Consider the following 21,194-nt stretch of genomic DNA (forward strand, 5'->3'; position numbering starts at 1 on the left):
GTTTATAGTCTGTTGGTCTTCAGTCAGGGTATTGTTAATTTGTAACTTCATTATAGTTTTTTTTGTTTGTCTAGTTTTCTCCAGGTTAAAGAAATAAGAAGAATTCTTTTCCCCCTCCTCAATCCATTTAGCCCTTGAACGAATGAAGGCACCTTTTGCTTTGTCTATATAAAGTTCATCTAGTTTGTACTGCAACTGGTTTAGTTCTATAGAGTTTTCCTCTGTTAGATGTGATAAATTGCACAATGAACTTATTTTTGCAGTGATTTCTGCCTGTTTCTGTCTCCTTTTATTCGCCATTAATTTTCCTTCTTCACTGGCAATTTTTCTGACATTAAACTTCAACCATTCCCATTTACTAATAGAGGAAAACTCCTCCATTGCTTTAACCTCTCCTATTAAGGATTTAATTTTTATACAAAAAGATGAGCTTCTTAAGAGGTTACTGTTAAACTTCCAGTGAGAGTTCTTCGGTTCTGATAATCCATTATCCGGGGAGATTGAAAGTGTTATGGCACAATGATCAGTAACAGGGGAGTGAAGAATCTTACAGTTGGATGATAGGGGGAAGAGACTACCAGTTATTAAGCAATAATCTAGTCTTGAGCATTGAGAGCGCTCAGAATTACTCCAGGTGTAATGCAGTTTTTCTGGGTTTAAGTTACGCCAGATATCGATTAGGTTGAGGGTGCAGGAGAAATCCATTATTATTTGGTTAAAATGAGAAGAGTTATATTTAGTTGGAAATCTATCCAGGTTTTCATCTGGTACCATATTAAAATCACCTGCAACAACAACTTTTTCAATTGAATAAATGATTTTCCATTCTTCTATCATTTTTTTCAAATCAGAAATTAATTTCCGGTTTTTAGCTCTATTGTTGAACCCATAAACATTTACTAAAATGTACTTAGTATCATCCAACTCTATGTTAACCATTAACCAATGACCTTCCTCATCACCTTTATGATCAATAACTCTTCCATTAAAACGATGTAGAAAAATAGCCACTCCTGCTGAATGAGAGGTACCGTGAGATAAATAAATATCACCGCTTCCCCACTGCTTTCTCCAAAATATATGATCATCTTTACTGCTGTGTGTCTCTTGAAATAAAAAACAATTAGTGTTAGGCTGTTCCTTACAAAAAAGAAAAATCGCTTTACGCTTTATGTTATTTCTTAAACCTCGAACATTTAAAGAAAATATTGAAAGAACCATTGAATATAGCTTAAGAGTGCTTTAATAACTAGAGTAGGGCAATTGAACGTTTTACCTCCTATTAACTAATAAACCCAGTCAAAGTTAAGGACCATTGAACAAGTTACCGGCTTAAATTTAGTTGAACAGTCATACCTTCTTAATTAGGTCGTTATAAAGTTCTTTCATTCTTTGATTTGACGACCATCGATGACAGCATATCCATCCTTCAGGAAAGCTTTGAGCCCTCTGCTTCTTGCCTCCTCCACCCTCGGCCACAGACGTTTGCGGGCGTCTCTGTCTTCTTTACAAAAGTCCTCTCTAAACCGAATCTTCATCTCCTTGCAGAACTTCGCGTCCTTGGACATCTTCCACACTAGGTCTCGAACGGTTCTCATGGCAAACTGTATGACGATCAGCCTGGGTTTGTCACCAACTCGTCCCTTCTGACCCAACCGGTGCACTGTATCCACTGTGTTGTACAGCTGCTCGGCGTTCGCAGGAATTATCTTGGTCAGAATTCTGATTATCTCTTCTCTTGTGTTCTCCCCCTCCTTTTCGGGAACGCCAGTTAGCAGCAAAGACCATCTCCGTTTGTATCTAGCATGCTCCAGACACATTTCACGAAGAGCCTCATTCTCTTTTTTCAGCGTCGCCATTTGCGTTTTAACACATTTCACATCTTCCACCACAGATTTAACAGCTTCCGTATTAGCATCCACGGACTCCTTTACTTTTCTTACAGCGTCGGTGTTTTCTTGCAGCTGGAATTCATAATTCTTTAAATGTTCACTTTGGGCGTCGAATTTACATACCAGTTTTTGGATAGCGTTCAGGAGAACTGTGTTTGAAACTTCGTTTTGCGTCTGTGATTCGTTAGCCTTCATTTTCTTAGGATTTGGACTTTTAACCGGTGTGTGGTGACGATCATCTTGCGGTCTGTCTTGTGATAAGTCGTGTTGCTGTTCCATCCATTCAATATCTTCTTCATCGCACGCCTGTCGAAGAGCCGCTAGGTGGTAACCATGATCGTTGTTAATGTTAGCCATTTCGCCGCTTCGGAGAAGGTGGCCGAGAATGACGGAGAGAAATACAAGGAGGAAGTTTTTGAGTTTTAGAGATGAAGTATAACTAGTCTGCTTCTAATTCCGGTTCACTTGATTGCGGTCAAGACATAAAGGAGGTTCTTTTCAGGAAACGTCTCGGAGCCCACTCAAGTTGAACTGCTCACTCCGCCATCTTCCAGAAGTCCACCCGTTCTCGGCTTGATGCCTACTTTGAATTGGAACAGTACTTGGTCTCCGACTGATGACGTATCACGAGTACACGAGAACGCAAGTACGCACAAGTTCGCATATTGAGAAAGGCCCTTGGATTGTTTTGCCACGAGTTCCCGGCATGCAATGCGCGAAAGTCACGTGGTCTGTCAATCTCTATTAATAAAATAATTAATGCAATTAATTAACATTAAATATATATATATATTTTTAACTTTATTTAACAAACAATGAGTATACAACATACGAGCAGATGAAGTATACAAAACAACAGAACATGAACACAAAAAGCCAGGGGTAAAAGAAAAAGGTAACAATTATAAGAATACACGCAGAAATTCACATACATATATTGTTTTGAGAGCCTTTTTGTTGGTGGAGTCTGATATTGATTGAATGTACATTTCCACATCCTTAAAAAAAATGACAGAAATATGGTGTTTTGTTAGTAAACTTACATTTATGGATAAAAAATTTAGCTAAAAGTATTAACAAATTTATCATAAAAAAACATTTATCATACCCATCGTAAAGAAAACTCCCTTAAATATGGACAATAACAAACCTGCATTAACATTAAATATAGTGGCGTGGTTGTTTGTGTGTCTGAGAGGGGTTACTTGAACCGGAAGTAATAAAATGACTCTAAAATATAAATAAAGAACGCGCGAATAATGCATTCATAATATAACATAAGCATATAGAGTTTATGTATGAGATTGTTAAACTGGGAATAAGATTACATTTAAAATATATATTATGTAATTACGTACGTAATTCTCTGCGCGGGTCCACCGGGCAAGCAGGTGCAACGGACACCTCCGGTACACCAACATTGGTTGCAAGAAGAAATAAGATGGAGATGTCGGGAGCCGCTGGTTTCTTCCTGTATTTCGCCTTCGGAAGCAACTTATTGAAAGAAAGACTACAGCTGGCTAACCCGTCGGCGACATTTTATAAGACCGGTCGCCTGAAGGTGTGTACAATAAAAACAGCTTTATTATTATTGTATTTAGTCTTAATTATTGCTTCTGTAAACCACCTATTGGCAATGTTTGTGTCGAGGTTGTAACATTTAGAAATTATGAGAGATTCGGGGACCATGAAGCGGCTTGTTTGGTTGCATCAAATATAAACATATTTTTAGCTTGGTTGTAAATGGTAAATGGCCTGTATTTGTATAGCGCTTTTACTAGTCCCCTCTAGTTTTACACACCCAGTCATCCACACACTGGTGGAGGCAAGCTACAGTTGTAGCCAGACTGACAGAAGCGAGGCTGCCATATTGCGCCAGTACTACACCAGTAGGCGGTAGGTGGTGAAGTGTCTTGCCCAAGGACACAACGACTGAGACTGTCCGAGCCGGGGCTCGAACCGGCAACCTTCCGATTACAAGGCGAACTCCCAACTCTTGAGCCACGATCGCCGGTGTGTTAAATTGTTAACGTATTAATCTCTGTCTTAACTGTTCTCGTGGTTAATACAAACACCTCCAGTGTAGTGATTTTGACATCACCTTCGTTCCCTGGCAACGTGAACGCAGCAGGGCCTCGGGTATTTTAGCCAGAGGTGTCGTCCAAAAAGTGATTTGTGCGTCTATAACCTGTCCAAAATGTTTCACGAATGATATCGAGTCATTATTAGGTAGAAGGTACAATCAGGTGTTTTTCAGTGTGACGTTAATATAGCCTTAATTTATCAGTTTAATCAGTCTTTTTTACATTATTTTTTAAAGAGATATGGACACAAGGGAATCGGAAATTGCAATAAGTGTAGTATAACAGCTTAATAAAGATATTTTAAGTGATAAAAAAGAACTAGATTGATTATAATGTAGGACGCAGAGTAGGTACAATAATGCTGAGTCATAAGGGCATTTATCAACATAAGCAAAAATATTACATGTAATAAAGACAAAGAAACATTGGAAATCACTTTTTGGCTCAGCAATAATAAAAAGTAGAAAAAATTAATAAACTGAAGTTTAACTTGGAAAACAAACAAAATAATAATAAGTAATAATACAGAGAGCGTAGAGGAAAATATCCCTAGTTTGAGTAGTTTGTAGTTTAGTAAAAATCTATATTTACACCTTGCCCGATGAGACTTTGGATGTCAACAAGACTGTGAGTCAACTGCTTTGAAAAAGTTCTGTTTTTATTCTGTTTCTCCAGCACATACCCTTCATATGCTGGAGGACTAAAACTGACACTGAAACTAATAAAAAACCAAACTAAACTGAATAAAAATTCAAATTAATTAGAAAATTCAAAACTATAGGAAATCTGATGAGCTCATAATAAAATCAAAAACTATATACTTTAGCTGTAAACAGTAGCAGTCCTTCTTCCTTTTTGTTTATATGGAAAATTAAACAGTACAGTTATCGTAAATCATACCAAAATTTTAAATGTGGTTTATATAATTGATTTGACTGGTTGCCGATGAAGCAGAGTTCATCTGAGAGTTGCACCTCCCCTGTTTGTGTGTCAGATCATTAGCTAGCAAAAACAAATTGAAACATTAACCACGTTTGTACCAAGAGGGAGATATTTACTAGTTATTTTCAACCCTCCTTTGTCAACGAGCGGTTTGAATGACGATTTATTATTTCTCAAAAGTCTTGAAGGAATGAAGGATATGGAAAACAACTGAGTCAGCCCCCTCCTGCATTAGCATCTTAGATCGGCCCAATAAAGGTTGCTGCTCTACCTCCTCCTCTGATGTGCCAGCTGTAATAACAGGACTCGGGTGTACTGCAGTTTGACTCTGGTATAACAGCAAAACAAGCTCACGGGGAGGGGGGGACACTGCTGAAATCACAAACAACACCCTTCTTACATTATCACAGTAAAACAAAGAGACTTGGTTGAATTGCTGTTACTTTGTATCCAGCTGCAGATAATGTTAAAGGTAAGAAAAGTGTTTCCCACTCAGATGAAGAGCATTAGAAGTAGCAAATCTCCACATAATGACTGGGCATTGTTCTGTGTGTGTGTGTATAGGACTACAAACTGAACTTTGGCCTGTGGAAAGAACACATAGACAATGCTTGGCACGGTGGCGTGGCAACCATTGAGTCGTATCCAGGCGCAGAAGTGTGGGGGGTCATCTGGACTTTGAACAACGAACACCTCTCAAGCCTTGATGAGTGAGAGCCACACATGAACACGCAGCTATTGGTCCATTTCTGAGTTAATTTGTGTACTTTTAACCAACTGTTTTGTTTTTTTACATTTTTGTTCTTCTTTAGCCAGGAATCAGTGAATGCTGGTGTATACTCTCCACTGGAGGTCTCAGTGGAGACTGATAACGGGACTGTGCTCTGCAGGACATATCAGATGAACAACTTCCACGCCTGTCCTCCCTCGCCTCAATACAAACAGGTGCGAGGAAAACACCTTGATTCTTAGAGTATGCAATGCAATAAGATACACTCACCCACCACTTTATTAGGTACACCTTACTAGTGCCAGGTTGGACCATCCTTTTTTCTTCAGAGCTGCTTTAATTATTCATAGCACAGATTCAACAAGGTGCTGCAAACATTCATCAGAGATTTTACTCTATATTGACATGACAGCATCAGACAGTTGCTGCACATCCAAAAAGTGCATTACTGGACTGAGATCTGGTGACTGTGGATGTCATTTGAGTGCACATGATTTGAGCTTTGTGACGTGGTGTCTTATCCTACTGGAAGCTGCCATCAGAAGATGGCTACAGTGTGGTTATAAAGGCGACGTACTTAGGCAGCAATACTCAGGTAGGCTGTAGCATTACACAATGCTCAGTAGAGGCCAAACTGTGTAAAGAAAATAGCCCCCACTCCCTTAGTACCAGCGTGAACTGTTGAAACAAGGGTGGATGGATCCATGCTTTCATGTTCTTTACATTAATTTTTGACCCTACCATCTGAACACTGCAGCAGAACTCCAGACTGATCAGACCAAGCCAGTTTTCCCAGCATTCTGTTGTTCAACTCATTACGTTTAATTTTCCTCATTCTCCTCTGACCTCTACAAGATATTTTCACCCAGTCTCAATTTCTTCTTTTGCAGAATATGCTCTGTAAACTGTAGAGATGCTTATGTGGGAAAATCCCAGATCAGCAGACCATCTGTCACCAACACGACACGTTCAGGGTCACTTAAATCACTTATATTTCTTGTTCTGATCTTCAACCATGTCTACATCTGTAAAAGCACAGAGTTGCTTCCATGAGATTGGTGGGCGATTAGAGATTTGCACTAACTAGCAGCTGAACTTGTGTACCTAATAAAGTGGCCAGGGAGTGTTAGAACTACTGTACATTGCAACACAATGCAACACTCTCTCTCTTCTTTTTTTTTTTAAGAAAACATAATATTTAACATAATATCTGCTCATGTATGCATCACGCTCTGTGTCTCACGTAAGGTGGTGTGTCTGGGCGCGGAGCAGAACGGACTCCCCGTAGAGTACAAGAAGAGCCTGGAGGCCATTCAAACCAACAACTACAGCGGCCCCTCGATCCTGGACCAAATTCCAACGATCATGAACCGGAGATTAAACAGTCCAGATTATGGACCTTTTAACCTCAAACATGATTATAAATGATTACCATTATATAACAAGATTGAGACTAAGATATAATTAACAGGACAGGGAAAAATGTTTTTTGTTTCACAAATAACTCTCTCATGTTATGAAAGTGGCACCACTGTGTGGACAGAACTCAATAATGCATGCAATTTAATAACGAGACGTTTGGCTGAGCCCAGCACAAACAACATCTTAATCACCGCTGAGCAAATAGATTGTGTTGAAAAATGTGTTTCATTTCAAAGACTAAAAATATGCAGCGCAGACACTTGTTACCACAGTGTTCCTCTGGGGTATATTAAACACTGATGACACACCCTTAAGACTCTACACTTGTCCGCCTTTTATTACACATAATGCACTGCCTGTATTATGACTTTAAACCAGTTTGTTCACTTCTGTGAGAAAAGGAAAAGAAAGAGGGGCCTGCAGTTTATAATTACACACAGGGGAAAAAAGGAAAATAAAAACATACCTTGGGATGCTTTAACACAGCTTAATTAAAAATTACATTTTTATTACAAAATGAAAATAAAAATGGACCATTCGTGTAAAAGGAAACCGTGTTATTTTGTTTACACCACAGTGGCTTTGGACAATGTATTTATTTTAACGCCTCCCAATATTTCAATATATTTATACTCTTGGACTTATAGAAAATACAAGTATATAGAAAACAAAACAGAAAACCGATGTGGGGAACACCCACTAACACGTTCTAGGTTCTGCTGAATCTCCCGAGCAATTTCCTCAAATCTGAGGAAATGCGCAGACTTCACAATGGCACAAATTATAATTTAATCTGAAAGTAAAACAAAGGCTCATGCAGGGAACATGGCCAACAGCAAGTTCAGAACTCAAAACACTTATACATTCTTTAAAAGATTAACTTCCACACTGTGAGATGAGCATTCATCTCAGTAGGTCCACATGAGCTGGTGAGCTGGGCGAGAAAAAAAAATAAAAAAGATAGTAATCTCCTTAAACTGTATAAATGTTGAGGGACAAGTGGAGTGAGTAATCTTAAAAGATCCAGTGGCAAAAATCAAAAGGCAAAGGTGAGAACCGGTTAAAGCAAACAAATAAACATGAAAAGGGAAAACTTGGTTTGATCAGCTTGTTTGTGTTGTGGTGTGCACCAAATACAAATGAACAAAAATAATGATTGCAAAAAGCAGCAAAAAGAGGCAGAAGCACTTAAGTTGAAACCATTGTGGAAAGAGATATCGTATCTAGCTAAATGCAATGTATCAGACAATACACTTGGACCTGCTTTCCCACAAGGCTTTGCACTTCTGTGGAAAAATATGGACCACTGACGATGTACTGAAGTCAAACGAAGCACTAATAATGAAGGCTACATTAATAAACCACCCTCTGTTACAGGTAAGCTTCTATGTAAGGTTATACATCATCCATTTACAATGCATGATCAACCTCTCAGATGACTGTTAACACAAACGTGGTCATTATTAATGAGCTTATTTTCTTCTTTTAAATGCATTATTTTATTTTTTATTTGCACTTTTTCAGGTTCCACTTTCACGCACTTCTGAGCTCATTCCATCTGCTCCCCATCTGTGACTTTTTCATTTCCACTTTCGTCCATCGGTTCTGGAGCGTCTTCGCCGCTTTCCATCTCCTCTGTCGTGTCAGCTGCTGATTCGGCAGGCTGCGGCTCCGGGATGACCAGGTTGTGCTTGAGTTTGCTCAGTTCGGCCATGTTGAAGCCGAGGAGGATGCCTGCAGTGTTCCTCTTGAGACTCTTCATGCACTTGCTGCGTTTCTTGCTGAAGAGCGCCGCCAGCTCCGCCTTGGTGAGAGACAGCCTCTTGCACAGCTCTTCGGTCTCTGCTTTGGTCGCGTACGGGTTCACGTTGAAGTATTTGGATATGAAGTCTCTACGCTCCTCGCTGCAGCGGCGCTCCGTTGGGGTGGGCTCCAGCAGCAGCTTGACCGTCGTGTCGCTCTGAACTTCGGGTTCTGGTGGAGGCAACAACTTCTCCTGCTCTCGCTTCTTGCGCATGGCTGCCCTCTGCTCTCGCTCTCGTTTGTTGGCCTCGAGGACCTCCCGCCACGCAGCTTCCAGTCTCCTCTTCGACTGCAGCTCTGCTTCGGTTTCCGGAGGCTCTGTGGGGCGCACGATAGGAATCAAGCGAGCTGGAGCAACCCGAGCTGGAGCCACGCGAGCTTGAGTCACACGAGCTGGAGTCAATGTCTGTTTCATAGTCAGCCCTTGTGGTACTTGAAGGAAGTAGAGACCGGAAGCCTGATTGACCTGCTGAGCTGGTTTTGGTGGCGGCTGGGGTGCTGCAGCAGGTGTGGGTGGTTGTTGTGGCTTGGGTGAACAACGACATCGCTGAATGTGGAGCATCACAGCCTGCTGGGTGACCTTTCCTGTGTACACGCCGTTGCAGTATATGCACTTGAAAGCCTCCGTCTTGAGAATAGCGTGGATAGTGGGTGCTACAAAGTGCTTCTGTTTCAGGTGCTGCAAGTAGTCTGACTCCTGCTGAAACTTTTCATCACAAAAGGGACAGTAGGAGCTGTTGACTTTGACGGGTACGGAGCAGATTTCCGGGTGGTTGCTGGGCTGCAACTTAAAGAAAATCAGATCTAGGGAACTTGTGACCAAGGCGAGCTTGACCTCTGCGTCACCAAGGATCTCTCTTGGCGCAGAGGTGTGAACGTCAAAATAAGGGAACAGGATCCCTCCAGCACCCTTTGAGTAGACTCTGTACTTCTGCCTCAGGAAATCACAGTATGCCTTGCTCGTAGGATTGTGCTGCTTTACATGTTCGATGAGCTGTTTGATTGAGAAGAACAAGGCTGAGCAGTACAAACAATTCAAGCCATGCAGCAGGTGCTGGAAGACGCTCTTTTCTGATAGTAGAATTTTGCAGGTTAGACATTTCACAGTTTTGTCAGGCATTTTTTTCAGGAATGCAGCTCGCGCAGCTACACTTTCTGACTTGGACGAGGAAGATTTTGTCTGGTGGGCGACCTCGGTGTGCATGTCAAAGACATTGGAAGGGAAGAGTTCATTGCAGAGGGGACAGGTTATCCATTTCTTAGTTTGTGGCGTGGAATTTATTTGTTCAACTGACTTGAGGGCAGTACTTGTGCTGTGAGAGACTGGCACTGCTACTTGCAGGGGAGCAAAAGTGTAGGTGGGCATGCCGTTCACCTTGTTGCCAGTCGGGATCAGGTGACTCAGCAGAGACTGTGAAGTCAACATAGTACCTTGTAGGCCGATTTGGTTTGTTGCTAAACTGTGTGTAACTGCAGCAGGCTTGGGTACAGTCCCAGGTCCAGCTGCTACGTTCGCCTGCAGTCCCGACGGAAGGAGGATCTGCTGCGCTTGTGGGGTCTGTTGTGCATGAGCAGGAGCTGAAGGAGGCGCTGAAGCGGGAGATAAGGTCACTGGCACCTGTTTTAGAGCAAGATTAGAAACTGTGGGAAGCTGGACCATAGGCGGTCCTTGGGGCAAAGCACTTCGGAGGGCTATCGTGGCACCGGGCTGAAGCAAACCTTTAGCCTCAGCACTAGCTAGCTGCACTAGCGCTGAGGCCTGAGGTGGCAGGAAAGCTTGGTTTGTTCCAGGGGCACAGATCAGAGTGGTACTGTTTGCAGTCCCTTGTACTTGCTGTAATGTCACTACAGTCCCAGCAGCTTGGCCGTTACTTGGCAAGACCAAAGATTTACTATTGAGCATTTGAGGTTGCTGTGGTTTGGGAGCAATACTTGGGAATGTCACAAACAAACCATTCCCATTAGGAGTCGGTTTAACAATGTAGTTCTTATTCTCATAAATCAGAACCTGCACTTGTGTGCTTACTGTATAATGTGATGGCTCGATGAGCATGTGATGCAACATTTGGTCTAGAGTTCCAGTGTTCACCTTGCACATCTTGCAGCAATACACTTTGACGGATGAATTCCCCTGAAGGTGCAACCTGTAACCGATGTACTGCTCTGCCAAACTCTCCATGTGCTTCAGAATAATGTGCTTCTTCATTGCAAAGATAGAAGAGGTGGGAAATGCACATCTTCGACACTGATACCTCTCGTTTCCACGATGGGTGGGTAAAGATGTTTCCCTCTGCAGCGGTATCTGGGTGTTTGACACAGGGAGTTTGGCGTGGAAGAACAGCATGTGCTTCTTCACAACCTTGGGGTGGCCGATGAAGACGCACTGTGAGCAGGGTGTCAGCGCACAGAAGGACTGGACGTAACCGTGGCAGCGGGAGACATGGCTCCTGAAGTTGTAGATGTTTTGTGAAGAATACTTGCACAGGCTGCAGCACAGAGATCGAGACCGATACGGCCACTGAAGATGGAGAAAAGGCAATGAAAGCGTAAGAGGAAGCAAAAAAGTGCTTTTAAAGAATCCACAGCATGAGAATTTTTTTTTTTTTTTTTTTTTTTTTTTTTTTTTTTAAATATCAGGTTTACCTTCTTTTGCATTCTGCTGTAGTATCCTTCCGCAAAATCCATCCACTCAGTTTCCTGAAAAGCATCATCTTCATCCGAGTTTTTCTCAGAGTTTTCATTTATTTCCTGCACAGAACACACACACATTTTAAATAAAAATAAAAGCACTGTGTGAAACTCCAGCTTACCAACTTCCATTTACAGCTGTGTTTAGCGAAGGTTAATTCAGTCTAATGCACTTATGCCAATTCATTATTACCCTGCTCACTTACCCAACACCACAGACATCTCTTGACAGTTATCAGGCCACCTCACATCACCCAACCCCACCTGTTGCCATGACAACAACAGAATAACCTAGATATGGTGTCCCCAACCACCAACCCTTCACTTCAGCCTGCATCTCATGTAAAACAAAGTAATACAGACTTTAAAGAGATTTAACTGTATTTTTTTTTTTTTTTTTAAAAAGCAGACAGAAAACAGCTATGACAGATTGTAAGCCTCATGTTCTACACATCTTCCTCCCAGCAACAAAGACAATCTTTACAGTCACTCGAGGTTTAAGGTGATAAAGATCATTGTCACAAACTGAGCATCTGAAGTGTGAAATGTAGGTTCAGGGCCTCTCACTGAGAGGGTTTTGGCCTTCCCTCCAGAGGAAAACCACAAGAACGGTCATATAAATATTTTTTCAACTGACTTTTTTTATTTTTTTAAAGCAGGCTTTTATTACTTAAATATTTTACTCATCAAATTGCTAAAAACAGCAAAATGAACGGATTTGTTTTTAAGGTTAAAACTCAAACTCTTTTTCCTCATCTATAAGCAGACCAATCATGCTCATTTGCATCCTCAAAGACCTTTTTTACAAAGTTTGTTCTCGAGTTCAAGCGAATCCTTTCAACTCATTTTAGAGGCAGTTCCCTGAAGACATGTCTGAGGTATCGTGTTCACAAGAATAGGACCGATGGGCAGACGGAAACCTGAAAACATGACACCTCCAGCCAGGCCACTGCCACCAGCTGCAGCAGTTTCTGAGGCCTAAAAACTCTTTAAGAGCTTCTCTGTCCTAAAGCAGCTGTCATTACTTTTTAATAGTTAAAACCTAATTTATAGAATTACACCAGGAACCAAAAATTATATCCGAGTTTGTGTCAGAAGATACGGTGCCCTGAGGGGCCAAACACACTGCAACTTAAAAACAAACAAACAAACAAACAAAAAAACCCACCAGCAAATAGAAAAACGCTGCAAAAGAACACAAAACATAACAGAAGTGTTTCTCTGGAGCCAAAAAAAAAAAAAGATGGAAAAGCTGCAGACTTGGCAAGCTAACAGTAAACAGCTAATAGCTTCTTTTTCTTCCTCCTAGCATTATTCCCGCTCTGCGGGGTCCGCTTTTCTGCAAAGCCACCTCCATTTGACACTGTCAAGGGCATCGTTCAGGTTGGCGCCGATCTTCTTCACATAGTCTTTAATTCGGTCCATCCATCACCTTTTTGGTCTGCCCCTTGGTCGCCGAGTCGCAGTGCTGTTCTTGGGAACGAGTTTTTGTCACTTCCGACCACGCGCCCATACCATCGCAATCGCGCTCCTTGCTCTTCTCCATGATTGGTGCGATGCCCGCTTTCGGATGTTAATGTTCATGAGGTGGTCCCACTGTGTCACGCCCAGGCACCACCATCGTCAGAGCAGAGACAAGCAGAACTACTGAATTACAAATGATTCCTTGTGTCAAGGGAGCAGCTGAAGCTAGTTTTGTAAACTGTTACTGCAATAATGGATGCAATTAATAGTTAATAAAGTATCTTGATTTTTAACTGTCTAGCCTAGTCAGTGAAAAATGGCCAACTTGTTTAGTATTTAACAAAGCATCATACAGTCTCCCTGTGAGTGCTACTCTTATGTAAACGTGAGATCATGACGATTGGATCCATTTGCACTTTACAGTGTAAAGCTGTAAAGCAGAATCAGTGATGAGTTTGTGTGGATGCAGCAGAATGGGATGAGTGTTTGGGATTAAAAAACCCATTTGCAAAATATTTTGAGAAGTTGGGACTACACAACACCCTGTAAACATGTGAGAACTTAGGAGGCAAACAGCTTCATATTTTCCTCATTCTTGCTTGATGCAATATTACCACCTCTTTTTCAACAAGATCTCTGCAGTGGGTGACATTTCTGGAGCGCAGGCAGGCCATTTTAGCTCCTGAACTCATACTGCAGAGTCATGCTGTTGGAATATATACCTAATGTAGGTTGGCATCATCTTAGAGAAATAAGCATGAAGTTCTCTGAAAAATGCTGTAACCCAAACCTTTTGTACTGTCTGCCGTTTGTTTTGGCTCTCTGATAAGCAACAAGGTCAGCCTAGTTGCGTGTTGACAGTACTTCCTTATGTGAAGAGGATATGAAACTATAGCTGTAACTAGGGCTGGGCGATATGACCCAAAATTCATATCTCGATATTTTTTATCTGGACGGCGATATAAGATATATATCTCGATATTTTTTTTAAAGCCATAAAGTAAGAACAAAAACAGAGTACTTAGTCAAAGCTGTGTCCCAGATGTCACACAGGCACTTTTATTAACATAGAGCATAGATGTACATAAAATTTACTCAAAAATAAATTATGAGCATTTATTAAATATTAATGCTCCATAAATAAAAGAAAGCAATGTTGTTTTTGTGCATAACAAAAAGCTCACAATTGTGCAGTCAAAATGTAAACTAAAAGACGCAGAGCATAGTAACAAAGACAGATTTCACAGCTGCTCTGTTCCCAACTTCTACTGTGTGACTGACAGCATTGAGTTTGAAATCCTCTTCGTAACCACGTCTCTTAACAGGTGCCATTTATGGTCCTTATACACAATACGGTAATATTACGTTGAAGCACAGCACGTATCACTCCGCGAGGCTCCTCGGTAGCCGTAATGCTCTGACAATCCATCAAGCGGTGCAGCACCGTAGCTTACCAAAGTCGTACTAAAACATTTTTTGACAGATTGCTGAGCGCTGTGTACCACATAAAATCGGTTCGCGGCCATCAAGCACAACCAGAATTCATACATAAGGCGCGCTGTCAACTTTTGAGAAAATGAAAGGATTTTAGGCTGTGCAGCGCCTCTAGGCTGCATGGCGTTAGCGTGGTTAGCTCGTTAGCGTGGTTAGCTAGCTAACACGTTGACGGCGTGGGCGATGCACAGTAACTCGTTAACGGAGATTTGCCGTGTCCATCTTGTCGCTTCCTGCAGGTGAAGCGATGGGGGAGGAGGGGGAGTTGTGTTCAGTGAAGGAGGGGCGAGGCCGAGTAATGTTGCGTAAAGACAAAAGTGGACGAAAGAGAGGCAAACTTGCGGCTCCACAAGTATAGTTATAACGTAACATAGACTATATCGATATAAACGATATTGTCACATCTTATATCTCGTATAAAAATATATCGATATTTTTTAAAAACTCGATATATCGCCCAGCTCTAGCTGTAACGTACGTGTCCCCACTGAAGTGATGTTCTGTCATTGATAAATCTATATTTTAACATATTATTAATTCAGACAAATTTCCACAACACTGGAAACAAAATAACAACTGTTCATATTCTTGATCACTTGCAAACATGTTGGTTTTTTGCACATTTTTGTGAAGTATACAGACTTGAATATGGTACATTCAGATTTTCCAAAGTAGAACTGCAATACCAACGTGGGCACATTCGAGACAACAAGCTGGGCGTACTAGCTAAAGCTGGGAGTATATTTTCTGCAACTGTAAGTCCACTCGGGTCCGTGTGGATGACTGCACACCTGGCCGGTTTCTGTAACCTCACTGAATTTACATTGCAATGCACGAACTACGCATGCTCGCCAAACTAGCTGCAAATCTGATGTCTGATTAAACCCACAAATCATTGTTTACCGAAGCTGTATCACACGTAAAAATGTGCACATCAGTCTCAGTTTAAAGAAACTCTCACAAACTCTGCTGATGTGATGCTGCAAGAATTTATAACAAGTGAAGAAGGTGCAATGACACACAATCAGCAGTAGGCAGATGCTTAGACTTCTTTTGGTCTGAAAAATCCCAAGTCACGTTCAGAGACATCAGGACAACATAAGACTGAGATTCAGACACATCGTAGATCTACTCGACTTTAACAGCTGTATTGTTTCAGAGACGTCAGTATATTATGTAAGTATTATCCATCACTGACAGAGAATGAAAATAAACAAAATATGTGAAAGTGGAATTTGAGAGCTGTGTGCACCAATCTCTATGCGCAAACTACTGTTTATTATCGGTGTGTGTCCTGTGTGTGTCATGTAATGAGTGACAACAGAGCCTGTCCCACTAACACTTCACCTTAACTTCCATTAAAATATCGACAACAGAAAAATGCAGGATTCAGCTCTCAACATTCGGAGGTTACCAGCTTCACACAGTAGAGGTGGGCAACCCTTACCATCAAAAGAAACATTTTGACCCTCCCTAAATATAACAGCAATGCTATGTGCTTGTTTGTTTTATTTTTCTCTTTTTGATAGTTTGTCATCCAGATCAAGCTCACCGAATCTGCTAATACAGTGTAAGACTCTCCACTTTCCTCTTAAACGTTTCCTCTTTTGGGTTGGAGTCCATAACAAACAGTGGGAGGGACTTTGAACCCATTTATTTTTCTACATCCATGCCAGGTCCAGCAAAACTTAAGGTGGCGTAGGCTCTGATTTAACTGATTCATTTTTTTGCTTTTTAAAAGGCAGAACATTTTTACAACTGGAAAATGCAAAACATTACTCACAAATACAAGAACTAAAAATGAAAAATAACTACTCCATAATAAAGTCATTTTTTTTCTCCTCTCTCTTTCTTTTGTCTTAGCTGCAGGGAGCGGGAGCCACACGTTTGCCAACCTCGGCTCAAAGCCTTGGCAGGGCACTAACAGCTGTGAGCCGCCCCCCCTGTGTCTCTGGCATTTCTAATAAATCAATGAGTGAAGAAAACCCACTGAGCACTCTGTCCTCTCTGATCCCGGGCCTCCTTAGGGCAACTATCGCAGCCACAACCAGCGCAAAACCCTTAAGACGCCACATTTTTACGACAATGTAGATGATGAAATGCTGCGGTTTTTACACTGAGGGCCACTATTCTTTTTGAAGAGACTTCTTCTTATACCTAGCCATGTTGCTGAACGGTCACCAATTAAACTAATTAGGTATGTTATGCTTTTATGTTATTTTCAAACAAACATGGGCTAACGCATTTCTGAAAATCAGCACGTTCTGCTTTCTTTCTACTTGAGTTGCTGTTACTAGAGCAGAACAGAGTAAACAACACTCAAGCCCAGAGATCTGTCGGATTATTCTCCACGACAGAAACCTACCTTCAGCAGGTTCTGACAGTCTTCCAGGCCGATCTCACTCAAGATGCTCTTCACTGCCTTCCTCGCTTTGCGGATCTTTTCGATATTTCCAACTGGGACCTGATACATGATTCCTCACAAGCCCTTATAAAGGAAGATAAGTTTTCAACTGGTTACAAAGCATTCGTGCTCTTCTATTAATTATAAAACAATTATCAAAATGTGCTTTTATTGCATTTATAGTGCAAACATACATATTTCCCAGCCTACAAAATTACCATTGTTTTTTGCTTGTAGCATCATTAAATTAGTAAAAATATTTTCTGTAGCCCCAAAACAAGTGAATAGTATGGTGAAAAGGTGAAAATGGCACACACTGGGCAGAATAACAAAGGTTAGCTGAGGTCAGGTAATGTATGCAGTATTACATCAATAATTTATAACCCTATTATGCCAATAAATAAAACACATAAACCGTAAATGAAGATGGAATAAGGGACGGGGTAATAATGATGTAGTTAAATAATCCACTGCAGCATAGTGACAACCTGCCTGTATTTAGTACTGATTGATGAGAATCACAGCATGGCTGAATATGGGTATAATGTCTGCACAGGCTCTGTGGTAACACAAATAAAAGCCGTAACAGTTAGTGTGCATCAGCTGATATCACTCTCAGCATCTGTGCAAAAACACCAGCCGTTCGCCAGTGAGCACTACAAAAAAGTTATTTTTAGTCAGTTAAAAGTGCGAGATTTAGATCACCTGTAAACTAAAAGCCTGTCCCCCTCACACATGCCATCCATGCTAACACTACAATGTGTCTGCTGGCCGCACTGAAGTCCTAAAAAAGCCCGGGCAGGCACGCTGACAGCAACAAGCCGGTGACTAAGACGGCGAGGGCGCATCCGCCTACTCGAGGATGCCCACAGCCTCCTCGCACATATTTACCTCGTCCAATTTTCAGCGTAGATTAACGTTAGTTGTCGCTGTGCCACCACCGACAGAGCTAAGGGTTTTCCCACTTCCACCGGCCCGCAACTGTGTGTGTCAGTGAGCTGCGTCTACAGGCGGTGCTGCGCGCAGACGCTCCCCCGAGCGGCATTCGCTGTCCGTGCACACCGCTCTGCGAACACCCTGCTTAAATATGAAACGTGATGTTTGCGAACCCACTCCGGAGACAAGTTATTTTTTTTCTTTTTTGGTCCAGCTTTTGTCCCTTTCTTCCCCCCTATTGAGGAAAAAATGGCGCTCAAGTTCAGGATCTGACGTAGGTGCCTCATTTGCATACAGCACAAACTGACCAATGGGAGAGCTCGCCTGCTAAAACCTGAATAACTTTTTATTCTCTCACTGGGACCCTCAGCCCGGCTCCCGGTTGCCCAGGTGACGCACTCTGTGGTTCACTTTCTGAATTTCATGCCACATCTGACCTGGTGAGCCCACATTTACCATTCCCATCTAATAGCTAGGTAGGGGGCGTGGCTCCTGCGACCCCCCACCCCCCACAGCAGCAAGTCACGTGATACATGCCCAAGCCCAACCAATGAGGTGTCGAGAAAATGAGCTAAATGGGTGGTCTTTGGCGTGTGATGTCATATCATGCTACTTTCCGTACCCAATTACTTTGAGCCACCATTTTGATTGAGGGAGAAAGCGAAATGAGTAGGTTAGATGTCTTTAGGCTAGCAAAAGATTAAGTGTGAGGATTTTTTATTGTGTTTTACAGTTACAACTTGACAAAATGGCTAGTTACCATCATGTGGTAATTTATACCAACTGCGAAACCTTGTTACATATATTTTATACATAGTTGTAGCTAACTGTAAAAGTTTATCATAGCAATTTCCAGGTTGACAATTTTACCTTCACCTTTTCCCGCCTACAGGTAATTCAAGCACAGCTTGAGTGCTGCGTTAACCACCTATCTGACTGTCGCCTGCATGCTAACCTTAACAACCAAGGTCAGTTTAGGCAAAAACCGGATGAAATATAAACAAATCAATAGTCTCTTCAACAGTCTCTTCTTTGTAATGGCCTGATAACCAACACTTGCATTGCCTGATTTAGGCTCACACCCAAGTCAGATACTGCAAACAGAATGGATACACGAAGTGCCATACTGATGACTGTACTCCAGTATGTATCTCTAAGGCTAACAGCTAAGTTAGATTAGCATTGTCTCCAACCCAAAGTTAGCGAAGACAAAGATTTCCATTCTTTTTCTTTGCGATTTCCTTTGCTCATACCAACAAAAGGGTGTTCACTTTAGACCAATTAGCAATGGTCCAATCAGACTCAGAGTTGCTCTATTTGTGCAGTCAAAGAGTGGATGATGTGGATGCGCAAGCATATAATTTCAGATCGATGGAGTCTGTGGTAACCTTGAATTTAAGCTATTTTTCTCTGCACTGCTGTGTGTATTTTCCCCCTGCAGACCATTTAGGTGCAAGATTTTATTGATTTATTTTTTATTACAATCAGATCCACTGCTGTCAAGCACAATGTCCAATTTATCAATACACACTCCAAACACAATGGAAAGCACTGTGCATGATCCATCTGCTGATCTATTCATCTTTTAAACCAATTAAAATGCAAGCAACACTTCTCTAATGAACACTTGAGGCACATGAGACACTTGATAGGAGCTGTAATGATCCCCGTTAGACAAATACATCCCTCAGATTAACTCGATTCTGATGTGCAACATCGAGGAAATAATTCAGCAGCTTTAATTCACTCTGAAGTGTATTTATTCTGAGGAAATAACTTTGCACAAAACACATCAATATTTCCTTCGTGCCCCAGTGCTGCTTATGGTCTGCACTTAAAACATCTTTCTTATAAATATGTAATTATCAAAATTACACCCTGTTTTGTATATTGTCATGGATCTTACTGGAAGCTTCAGAGAACACTAACAGGTCCGAGCTGGGTGTCTTATTCACTGACAGGGCATGCAAGGTAATTTACAAACAGTGAGGGCAGGGGTTTATCCATTTTATCCAGTGTACTCTCAGCGCAGCTGTGGCCGCACTGGCATTCTGATCTGAAGGATCAGCTCTTAATTTAAACTAAGTGCTGAAAATGAACCACACTGCTTGAACACATAGACAAATGTTGCAATGTATGGTGGAAACACAACACTGTACAGATTGAACACAACTGTATTCAACTGTAATTTTTGTAATGTTTAGGATGAAATCCCGCAAGCGGGTCAGTTTTCATTATAACAGGACCCACAGCAGCAGGTGATTAAAAGCTTCTTTCTGTCTAAAGATGCAATGCAGTGTGATAAACTGCTGGAGTGCTTCTAGTGGACAGCCAGCAAATGGTTATTACCCTTCCCCTCAAATATATTTGCACTGTCGAAAAGATAGCATTTCTGCAATGGGAAAGCTAGGATCCATAACTAACTTCAGTAGACCTAAATTACTTTACCAGCATACTATTAGGATACGCAGACCACTAAAAATATGAATAAAACTGTTAATTCTAGTTGGACAAAATGTAACTAGGCATGGTCCATGAGTATTAACAGCCAAAATTTTAGCTTTTTCCCTTTTTGAGAGCCTTTTAATTGATGCAGAGGTCCAATAACATCACCCCATTTTAATTTGGTAAATACTGCAAAACTAATGCTATTTTAACCTAAATTTTAATTAACAAGCAAACAAACTGAAGTAACACCAGGGGAAAAAAAACTAACCAGAAAAGTAATAAAGTATTTGATCAACACAAGCAAGAGAAGGCTTGGATTGAGACCCGGGTGACGACATATGAATATTCGCAACTTCCCACATCTTGCATTGGACAAATAGTCCACATATTTTAGCTTAAAAACAAAACAAACAAACAAACAAAAACCCTTTTTTTAAAACACCAATAACTAAAAAATATATAATAAATGTAAGAATAATACTGGTTGGTGCAGCACATTCTTGGCTGTTTAAAACATCAACTTATTTCAGTTTTTAGTTCAAGTCTACTTTTGTTAACTAGCATTAGATTTTTGTTAACTTTATTAACCACAAGATTTGTGTTAGGTGTTTGTAGTTTTTACAGAGTTAAAATGAGGTGATGTCACTAGATCTGTGAATCAGTTAAAGGCCAGGTTTGTCTATAACTAGGCTGTTGTAGTAGTATTACGTTTTCTTCAGATTTAAAGAGTCTGTATATCCAAGTAAAGTCATTGTCTTCAAAATAACCCTAGCTGTGGGATACAACAAATTGCTAAAGCTCCAAATTATGCTGGCCTACAGGAACAATGTTGTATTTCCAGCCCCTCCACCCACCAATGCCAAAAACCACACAAACACCAGATGAAA

General features: G+C 41.2%; 3 protein-coding genes across 3 annotated transcripts; 1 reads left to right on the plus strand and 2 right to left on the minus strand.

Annotated features, from left to right (window-relative positions):
- Positions 1-1,300: 1,300 nt before the first annotated feature.
- LOC148096743 (uncharacterized) lies at positions 1,301-2,139 on the minus strand. Its single transcript, XM_087835362.1, has one exon. It carries the CDS (start codon positions 2,085-2,087, stop codon positions 1,386-1,388), a length of 702 nt encoding a protein of 233 aa, XP_087691488.1. The 5' UTR covers positions 2,088-2,139; the 3' UTR covers positions 1,301-1,385.
- A 1,024-nt stretch (positions 2,140-3,163) lies between these two features.
- Positions 3,164-7,384, plus strand: ggcta (gamma-glutamylcyclotransferase a). Its single transcript, XM_006787811.3, has 4 exons — positions 3,164-3,453; positions 5,483-5,628; positions 5,731-5,863; positions 6,897-7,384. The coding sequence occupies exons 1-4, from the start codon at positions 3,187-3,189 to the stop codon at positions 7,074-7,076; spliced, it is 726 nt and encodes a 241-aa protein (XP_006787874.1). The 5' UTR covers positions 3,164-3,186; the 3' UTR covers positions 7,077-7,384.
- A 177-nt stretch (positions 7,385-7,561) lies between these two features.
- On the minus strand, positions 7,562-18,112 carry adnp2b (ADNP homeobox 2b). The gene is made up of 4 exons (XM_006787810.3): positions 17,815-18,112; positions 16,885-17,007; positions 11,517-11,621; positions 7,562-11,391 (listed from the first exon to the last, which is right to left on the minus strand). Exons 2-4 carry the CDS (start codon positions 16,990-16,992, stop codon positions 8,620-8,622), a joined length of 2,985 nt encoding a protein of 994 aa, XP_006787873.2. The 5' UTR covers positions 16,993-17,007; positions 17,815-18,112; the 3' UTR covers positions 7,562-8,619.
- Positions 18,113-21,194: the final 3,082 nt, after the last annotated feature.

The sequence above is a fragment of the Neolamprologus brichardi genome, chromosome 22 (assembly GCF_056152115.1).
Source record: "Neolamprologus brichardi isolate AB-2024 chromosome 22, ASM5615211v1, whole genome shotgun sequence".
Classification (NCBI taxonomy): Eukaryota; Metazoa; Chordata; class Actinopteri; order Cichliformes; family Cichlidae; genus Neolamprologus; species Neolamprologus brichardi.

Bases quoted from the DNA above. Each gene is read 5' to 3' on its own strand.
- LOC148096743 (XM_087835362.1), bottom strand. From the start codon at position 2,087: ATGAAGGCTAACGAATCACAGACGCAAAACGAAGTTTCAAACACAGTT.
- adnp2b (XM_006787810.3), bottom strand. From the start codon at position 16,992: ATGTATCAGGTCCCAGTTGGAAATATCGAAAAGATCCGCAAAGCGAGG. The intron at 11,622-16,884 runs GTAGGTTTCTGT...TGTTCTGTGCAG, and splicing joins ACTGTCAGAACCTGCTGAAG to GAAATAAATGAAAACTCTGA. The intron at 11,392-11,516 runs GTAAACCTGATA...CTCCATCTTCAG, and splicing joins ACAGCAGAATGCAAAAGAAG to TGGCCGTATCGGTCTCGATC.
- ggcta (XM_006787811.3), top strand. From the start codon at position 3,187: ATGTATGAGATTGTTAAACTGGGAATAAGATTACATTTAAAATATATA. The intron at 3,454-5,482 runs GTGTGTACAATA...GTGTGTGTATAG, and splicing joins ATAAGACCGGTCGCCTGAAG to GACTACAAACTGAACTTTGG. The intron at 5,629-5,730 runs GTGAGAGCCACA...GTTCTTCTTTAG, and splicing joins CACCTCTCAAGCCTTGATGA to CCAGGAATCAGTGAATGCTG.